At 35.7% G+C, this 9,554-nt stretch overlaps 1 protein-coding gene across 1 annotated transcript in view; it reads right to left on the bottom strand.

Moving 5' to 3' along the window:
• Positions 1–9,554, bottom strand: part of TRIM44 (tripartite motif containing 44) — a 97,572-nt gene that overhangs the window by 47,662 nt on the left and 40,356 nt on the right. Inside the window, exon 4 of the mRNA XM_015586401.2 lies at positions 2,329–2,348. Within this exon, the coding sequence (XP_015441887.1) occupies positions 2,329–2,348 (20 nt within the window). The remainder of the gene's footprint in view (positions 1–2,328; positions 2,349–9,554) is intronic.

Here is a 9,554-nt window from a genome sequence, read left to right as displayed (position 1 = left end):
TCCATGGCAGCCTAGATCGAGGGAAACAGCTTGACATCTTGGTTGCTAGTAAAGAAACTTTATGCTTCACCACCGTCTTGTCAAAATGACATGAAGGTATCTGCAATTAAATTCTAAAGCCAATCCCTCACATTGAATAGTATTCTTTCAAGGGAGTTAATCTCCTCATCAGGTCCCTGTCTTCTTCTAATCAACGTGACTCTGGCATGTGACCATGAAGACAAGATGAGAGTGTTCATCCTAATCAGGCTCTCCCAAGACAGAACTGCCATTTCTACCCTGTGGAGTCTGCACATTACAGCTGCTAAAGTGTTTTCATTATATTGGTCTTGTTTGAACTCTTTTCCTGGGAAAGAATGTCTAGGGCTCTGCTTGGCCTAGATTTTAAGAAGCTAGAGCTAGTCTTGAGAGTAGAAGAGGTGGAGTGTCCCTGAGATAATTTAAGTGTTTCTAAACCAAAGGTCTGTGCAAAGTGGTGAAGACTTGGTCAAAAACCAGAGAAGTTGTTGGTTTAGCCTCTCGTTACTGATAGCATAGTCTAACTAGTTTCCCAAACTCTAGTGTTTAAAATTCTTTAATGCCTTCTCACTGCCTGCAGAATAGAGTTCAAATACCTTAAGGAGGCCTGTAAGGCCCTAAATGGTCTGGACTCTGCTTTCTTTCCTTCACTATTCTCTTGTCTAGAGCTTTTATATAAGTTGTTACCTTTACCTAGAACAATCCCTCATTTGTTTGCCTCCTAATCTTTCAGACCTGTTTATGTATAACTATTTTTGGTAAGCCTCCCCTTATCCTCCAGGACTGACTTAGGAGCCCTTCCTAAAGCCGCCTAAACCTCCCCCACAGCATAAGTATCTGGTTTATAGGCTCGTCTCTCCCACCAGACTTAGGATCCACGAGGTCAGGGAGCATGTCTGTTTTAGTTACCATTATATACCCAATACATAGCACAGTGCTTGACACATAGTAGGGTCATAAGAAAAGAGAGGGAAGAAGAAAGAGTAAAAAAGGAGGTAAGGAAGGAATGAAAGGAGGAAATGAACCACAACACAGAAGGAGCCTGTTCCTAGAATGGCTGGAAGATGAAGCTTGAAGGGATTCCCTGGGGTTCTGTGGGTTTAAAACAAGGTGCCTGTGGCTTTACCACAGTAGACAAGGAGCTAGATCTAGGCTGAGCACCACAGTTCCCAAGGGAGGAAGCACCAGGAGATGCGGATGTGGGATAATATTTAGCACTAAGAAAAAGGTTCAGGATGTGAGAAGGGAGAAACAAACAAACAAAAAAGGAGCTATATTTGTTGGTTTGTGGGAAAAAAAAAAAAACAGAGAAGGGACTGAATCCTGGCTCCTGTAAAGTAAACTTGGACAATTCATTTAGTTTCTTTCAATGAGAAACTTGAACTAGATTAGTGATTTTCAAATGAGTTTTGAAAACCCTAGGTTTCTGCAGAAGTCCCTTAGGGTCTATTATAAGAGAGAAGGTTCATCAACAGATGTGGCCCCCAACTTTAACCAGAGAAAAATTGTTTTTTATACACTGAGGTTCTACTTAAAACTCATTAAAAAAAAAAAAAAAAAGGTGCTTCTGCTAAAACTAAAGTTCTGAATAGCAGTGGGCTGGATGACCTTTTTAATACCTCCTAGCCTTAATAGTCTATGATCCCATGTGACAGAAAGATTGTCATTGTGTTGATGGCACAGCTGCAGCACTTCCTAGTGCCTGTTCTCATTGCCTGAGCAGAATGACAGAAGAGGTAAGTAAACCAAAGTCCAGGTTCACTGTAAGGTTGAGGCAAAAATGAAACGCACTTTTTAATGTCATGTGGTGATATAGAAGCACAAAGGAGCATTTTTTTCCTAAAGAGTTTTGTATACCTGTGATCTAGGATTCATTGTATAGGTGTCCTGAGTCAGACAAAAAGATATGACAGGTCAGAAATTAAAAATATTGGATCCAGAGCCCAATTCCAATCAAGAGAGAACAATGTAAAAGTTTATCTCGTCAGTCCGCCTGAGACCTAATTACCATTCAAATATGGTGCCACTCTTCTTAACGAGATATTCTGAATGTGCTAAAGAATAAAGCAAAGTTACTGTCATTACATACTTTAAAATCTACCTTTATCTGAAGGTTACAGGCAGGAAATGGCATAGATGAGGAAGGAGATGAGAATCTTACAAAATAAGATCTTCAAAGCCCTGGCTTAAGATGGAGATCCCTTTTCTGTGCTATTCCTTGGCTGTCCATACTTCATGGGGCATTAAAAGGCCATAATGTCATTCTACTTCAATTCTGAGAACAGACAAGCAGCAATAATGTGATCTTACCTGGGTCCTTCCTCGTCGCCCTGAAAGAAACAGAAAGAAACAGCATTAGAAATCAGCACTGGTTAAAGACTGACTTCAATTCCTTTCTTTTCCCTCTGCTTTCCCAACCTGAAAGCAAGGCTTGTGCATTTATTGTAACAGAGACAAACCAGTAGACATCTAAGGGCTAAGACAAGAGATAATATAATCCTATGTTCAAAAAGCCCAACAGAGATGTACTGATAATTTGCCCTTGCAAGCAGAGAAGTGAATGCACAGACCTAGGAGGCCTAAATAATAGCCTTGCCTTTTTATTTGTATGGCTGGCAGTATGTAGTTCTGAGCAAACTGAGAGCCCAAAATAGCAGCAGGTCTTAGGCAAAAGCTGACCAGCTCCCAAAGCATCAAGCTGTTTTCCTCAAAGACTCATCTCTGCCTTGGTCTATCATCTTTTTCTCTAAACAGAAACACAGCAACTCTAATATATAGCACACTATGGTGGAAAGGGCACTGAACTGAGACTCAAGAAACCGAGATTCTAGTCCAAGGTCTGTTATTTATTAGCCATGTGCCCTTAGGCAGAGCTGTATAATTAATCTGGATCTTAGTCTTCTCTTCTGTAAAAGGCATTTGATGACCTACACCATTCACAGCCAAACAAGGCTTTTCTGGTTCTCTCGTTCACTCTTTGAAAAAACAATATATGAGGGTTATTATTCCAGGTATTCATTCTTTGAACCTAACTTTATCAGTGATCACAGCAGATTTCTTTGAGCCTCTTTCTGTGAACAAACAAGATTTTTCGAATGCCTCTCAAGTCTTTTCCAAGGACCTCACTCATTCTTTTGGTGACAGGGTATCTTTAAATCCTCCTCTTCAGCCATTCAGGGTTGGTCTCAATAGAGAATGTATCTCCTAGTTGTTGATAATTTCCCAGAGAACTTTTTGATTTGATAGATGGATTGTTCCTATTGGTATAAAAGAGCTCTGGAGTCAGGTACTCTGGGTTCAAATTTTGACTCCATCACTTGCTTGCTATGTTACTCTAGTTAAATTATTTTGCCTCTCTTAACATCAATTTCCTAATTTGTAAAATGGAATAATAATTGTCCTTGTATCATAGGATGAGTATGAGGATTAAATAAAATAACGTTTATAAATATCAAGACAGTGCTTAAGATATAGGAAGATACTTAATAAAGGTTATTTTATCAATATCAGTAACAATTCAGTATGTTTCATGAAGAAGTTACTATGGTAGGTGCTAAGTGTAAAAGATAAATAATTCATAATGATGTAACCTTCTAGAGCTCCCATTGAGGAGAAACAGATAGAAAATGAACTATACACAAATGTGTTAACGGCTTTACCAAAGACATAAACAGAATGTTTTGATGGTCAGAAGTGAAGTGATAAACCCTGCCTCTCATGGAGTAGTGGCGGGGGCTTCACAGAGAAGGTGACACTTATATTGGCACTTGAGGAATAAGCAAGATTTTCCCAGGCTGACAACAGAAGATAAGTGGCAAGGGTCCTAGACTATCAAAAGCAAAGGCACAGCAGTATTGAAAAACATATGTTTAAGAAATTTTGAGTTCTGTGAAACTAGAAATGGGGATATATATATGTATGTCTTAGGTAGGAGCTATAAGAGTGGGAGTTGTGTGGGGTTGAGGGATTGGGAATGCAACTGAGGTTATAAAGGTCAGCTGTGGCCAGAAAGGTGACTTAAATCAGATTATACACTGGAGGCTGGATATGAAGGGCATTTGTCGAACACTGTTAAGGATTTCCAACATTGGTAAAGGCAGTGATCATCTGTACTCTAATGAGAGAGAAGTGGGGTGAGGGGAAGAAGGAAGGTATAGGGATTGTAGAAGCTTTCTTTGCATTTTGATCAACTGGCATGCCTTATGGGAATTATAAGCTAGTAAGAAAAAATTCATATAATTTAAATTTAATATGAGTTACATAAATATGAATGACACAATTAAACCTCGACACAATTTTCCAATTATCTTTGGATGTTAAAACATAATTTTCTAGAGGAAAGAAAAAACTATCCAAACTTTCTCTCATGATTTGGAGCAAGTCCTCCTCACAATCAAGTATCTTTGTGCAATGGTTAAGAGACGGGGTTTCTGAGTTAGTCAGAAGTTCTGGTTCATCGAGTCCAACAGCGAAGCTTTTGGCAATTTACTTAACATTTCCAAGGTTCGGTTTCCTCATTTACACATGGAGAGCCTAATTCTTACCTCACAGGGTGGCTATATAGATTGAAATAAATAAGAAAATGTTTGTAAAACACTAAGCAAGTGTCTAGTACATTATAAGTTTAACAAGTGATGGTCATTATTGTACTTTCCCTGAATTGCTAATTAATAACATTTCTAGGGAGAGTGGGGAAGGGCAGAGAAGATGGCACATAAGATCATGCTTTATATTCATCTATCTCTGCTGCTTATAGACAATGTGGTCCTTTTCTGAAATAATAATCAATATCACAGAGCATGAGGAGGACCATGGTGAGAGTTTCACTGTTGCAGCGATGAGTAAATATATGAAAGAACAAATATACACACATATCCTTACGAGGCAATTTTAACAGGTCAGCAGACATTCGGAGGATTGCTAGTCTTGGCTAGTAAAAGGGGTGCACAACTGTGTGGTGTTTATCTCTTTATTCACTGCACCAAGCACAGCACAAGCCACACAGTAGATAATCAGTCAAGAAAGAAAAGGGAAGGCAAGATATAAGTAAGATTTATGATTAATTTCTACCCCCATTACAGGTGAAGTCTGGTTTCCAAATTTAATAGACTGAAAATCTGTTAAACACCAACTTCCATTGAAATGATTTGTTAGATTCATTCGGCAATGTTCTCAAATACATCCATAAAATATCCTCAATGCTCTTGGCGGGTAGGCTACACTCTAGTACAACCTCTCAATTCTACTTCTGCCAGTGGAAATATATGTTCACCAAGAATCAAACAAGTTTGTTCCTAAGCCTGTTTTTATTAGTTGAACTTGTAATTATGACTCATTTTATTAAATACCAAAAGCAAGAGAGAACTGTTTGCTTCCAAGAGTTGTTGATTGCATAAAAATTAAGTTGAATGCTTTCAACAGTTACTTAAAAACTGCTCTAAATTTTGACGTAGGTGAGACACATAAAAAATATTGGAAAAAATGAAAGTATAAAAGTCTAAGGTTCTATGTTCAGCTTGCTCTGAATGTTATCGTCCTCACTACAGAAGGACTGATATTGGATCTTATAAATGGTGCACTATGGACATGGTTTATGCCAGAAACATTCCATTCTATTCCAAACAACAAACCCGTATTCTCAAAGAATCAAAATCAAAAAAATATACAGATACATATTTCAAGTTTAAAATAAAAATGTTTGGGGTATGTACGTATCATTTTTAATGATTTACCTATCTGAACCAACTTTTTCTAAGATTATCTCACTGTAGCTCAGTACTCTTCTCTCAAAATTAGACAAAGATAGAAATACTCATGACATACAAATAAAAATAAAGACACAATTTTTTAATACTTAATTTGGCAAAAAAATTTATAAACGATATAACTAAATTCAGTCCCAAAAAAGAGATTTTTTTTCAAACTGGTAATGAAAATTATAATTATTACAGTTATAATTACAGTTATAATTATTCTGTGGACTGTTACAGAATGTACAAGAGCCTAAAAAATGTCCATACCTTTGACTCAGTAATTGCTTATGATTTATAAACAAAAACTTTCTCTACGATTTTATAAATGACAGTAAAAAGTTGGAAATAACAAAATGAGGTAAAAGTTAAATTTGTATTATTGATTCAGGATTCAAACATTATGTTTATGAAGAATTTTTAGTAATATGAGAAAAATTTTAAACATGATGTTAAGAAAATAATGGTGTGAGGGGATGAAGGTGTTAACTTACCCTATTGAGGTAATAATTGTTCGATATATACATGCATCAAATAATTATATTGTATATCTTAAACTTACTTTATATGTCAATAATATTTCAATAAAGCTGGAAAAATACACACACAAACATGAAACAAATACAATACCTAATGATAACTATCAATTTAGTGTATTCACTTTGGGCTGTTTCTATACATTCTGTAATGATTAAGAAAGCAATAACTTCAGTTATTCGAAGAAGGGCAAGACCACGTCTTTTGAGACCTGTAGAACTGGTACTGAAACTCCTCTCTTACCCTATATTCTATAAGGTGACCCAAAAAGGTTAAAAACACATTTTTAAAAAGAAATGTCACCAAGAAACCTGGTCATCTTTGGACTCCTTCGATCAGAATCTCTGTGATCCTATTTGGCCTAATCAAATTAGTCTGTACTAAAGATTTCTTAAAACAGACACGCTGTGTTAATAGACTAGTTTTAGAATAATCTTCATAGATCAAAGGGAAATAGCACCTGAGCAGGTAGGATATCCAGACTTTTTTAAGTTTATTGAGACATAATTTATAATACCATAAAATTACCTCCTGTTTTAAGTGTATATTCAATGACTTTTAGTAAATTTATAGTTATGCAACTATTATCACAAACTTGTTTAAAAATTATACATACATATACACAGATATAAAATTATAACCATTTTTTCTTCTTAATCTTAAAAGTACATGACTAAGCAAAAATTAGAACTGTCTTGCAGTTTTTATAATATATGTAGATTCTGTATATATGATACTATAACATAAAAGACATGAAAAGAAGGTAAACTGGCCTATACAGTTTCAAGATGTCTACAATTTATGTGAAATGGTACAATGTTAATTTTAAGTAGACTAAAATTTTAAGGATATATAGTATAATTCTCAAAGAAATCACCAAAAAATAATACAAAGTAATAGAACTAAGTAGATATATTAAAATGGAATTCAAATAATAATTTCAAAAGAAGGCAGGAAAAGACAATGAAAGGAACAAAAAGAGGGACAAACAGAAAACAAATCACAAAATGGCAGACCAAAATTTAACCATACTAATAACAACATTTAAATGGTAATGAACTGGACACTTCCATTAAAAAGCAGAGATTATCAGAATGGATAAAAGAATTAAGACCTAGCTATGTGCTGCCTAACAGGATAGACTTTTGACAATAAACAGACTGAAAGCAACTGGATGAAAAGAGATATACCATGAAAACAGTAAGCATAAGATTGGAAAGGCCCTATCATCATTACATAAAATATACAGCAAGACAAAGAATATTATCAGAGGAAATAGAATAACTTTTCATGACAATTAAAGGGTCAGTTCATCAGTGATATGTAACAATCATAAATGTATATTTGCTTAATAAGCTTCAACATATGAAAAGTTGATAGAATATACTTGGAAATTTAATAACCCTCTCTCAGCAGTTGATAGAACTAGACAAAAAAATCAGTAAAAACAAATTTTCTGAACACCTCATTGATATTTAATAGAACACTATACCCCAAAGTACAGAATACACATTCTTTTTAGGTGTACATATGTATTCACCAAGAGAGACCATATGTTGGGCCATAAAACAAGTCTTGATAAATGTTAAAAGACTGACATCATTCAGAATATGTTCTCTGATCACAATGGAATTAAATTAGAAATGAAAAACAAAAAAGATATGTAGGAAAATCCCTAATATTTGGAAGCTAAACAACATACTCCTAAATAATCAATAAAAAAAAATCACATGTTCTGAACCACAAGCTGCAATCTGCTTTTAAATGCATCGAAAATAAGATGCATTGATAAATGGAGGGTTGAAAAGATGGCTACACACACACACACACACACACACACACACACAGACACACACACACACACAATAAATCAAGTACAGTAAAATGTTAATGGTAGAATCTAGCTGAAGTATATGGGTGTAATCTGTAAAACCTTTCAACTCTGCTCTATGTTTGAAATTTTTCATTAAAAAATGTGGGGAGGGGGTGGTAGCTAAATTCAAAATGCAACTAATTTTTCTAAAAATCCATATCGTGCAAAGGAAAGAAAAGAATTCCTCTGTTGAGTAAAAGAAAGGTACTAGAAATTTGCTCTGATCAATAAGTTACCAGATTAGCTGGAACAAGAGGCTATTAGATGATAACAGCTCTTTGTAAAAGCTTTAGCCAGCTGAACACTACTTCTTTTTAATAGCTCATTTTGTCTACATGCTAGTCCTTAGGCCTTATTAACTTTGCATGCCTAGGAGTAATTCCATCAGAGTTAACAAGTTAAGCAGTTGAGCAACTGAAGTACTTAAAGGACAGTTAATGTTGGGGAGGGACTAAATTCATTATTTGAAATGAAAATAAAAGAGAGGGGGCTATCTCTCAAAATTAAATCTTTAATTTTGAAAAACAACCTAATCAACACAGAAAATAAATGCAAGGCTCCAATCTGAGGGGAACTGGGGACAGAGTTATGGCATTGATCCCTTAAGTTAACTCTGGTTGACCTTTCTGTTTATTAAGACACAAAGTGACCACCCCCACACTGTAAAAGGCCTTAGGAATACAAAGCTGTCTAGGACACAGATTGTCCTCATTCTTTTCCCCAGATACAAACAGGATGTTTGGCGTATGGCATAGAGCAGAGCACAGGCATTAAAATAGGATAGACTTAAATCTGAGTCTTGATCCTATTTTTTTACTAACTAAATAACACTGGGTTAGTGTCTCTGCAGTTCTCTGCATCTCAATATCACATAAGTAAAATGAAGATAATGAATGCTGATATAAGGATTAAATGAAATGATGACTCTAAAGTGCTCTCTTGCCTATCTAGAAACTTATCTAGGCATACACTGTCTTAATTCTGCAGAGGATGAAATGAAAAGAACAAGACCTATTCTTTTCACACATTGATGAAATTAATCAAGAACCCTGGATGAGTGAGGCAGATAACTGTTCAATGGTCTCTTACATTTCCTGTCAGCATAGCTTGGACAATACCTGCCTCCTAGATTATATCATGGCTCCTCTATTCTGTGGCGAGGCTCTCTGGGGCCAAGGCAAGACTGCTAGTCAAGGCTGAGCTCATTAAGTCAGCAGCAGTCCTGGAAAGTTCACAGGACTCTCCTATGTTTTCTTCTAGGAGGGCCTATCCAAAACCCATCTGCCATAAGCTTGACTAGACTTTTCAACACAATGCTATGAAATGTGATGAACCACCACCTCTCCCCAGTAACTAAAAAATGTTATAAATTATAT

This window comes from Pteropus alecto, unplaced genomic scaffold (genome assembly GCF_000325575.1).
Source record: "Pteropus alecto unplaced genomic scaffold, ASM32557v1 scaffold71, whole genome shotgun sequence".
NCBI lineage: Eukaryota > Metazoa > Chordata > Mammalia > Chiroptera > Pteropodidae > Pteropus > Pteropus alecto.
This window is presented reverse-complemented; position numbering and strand designations above follow the sequence as displayed.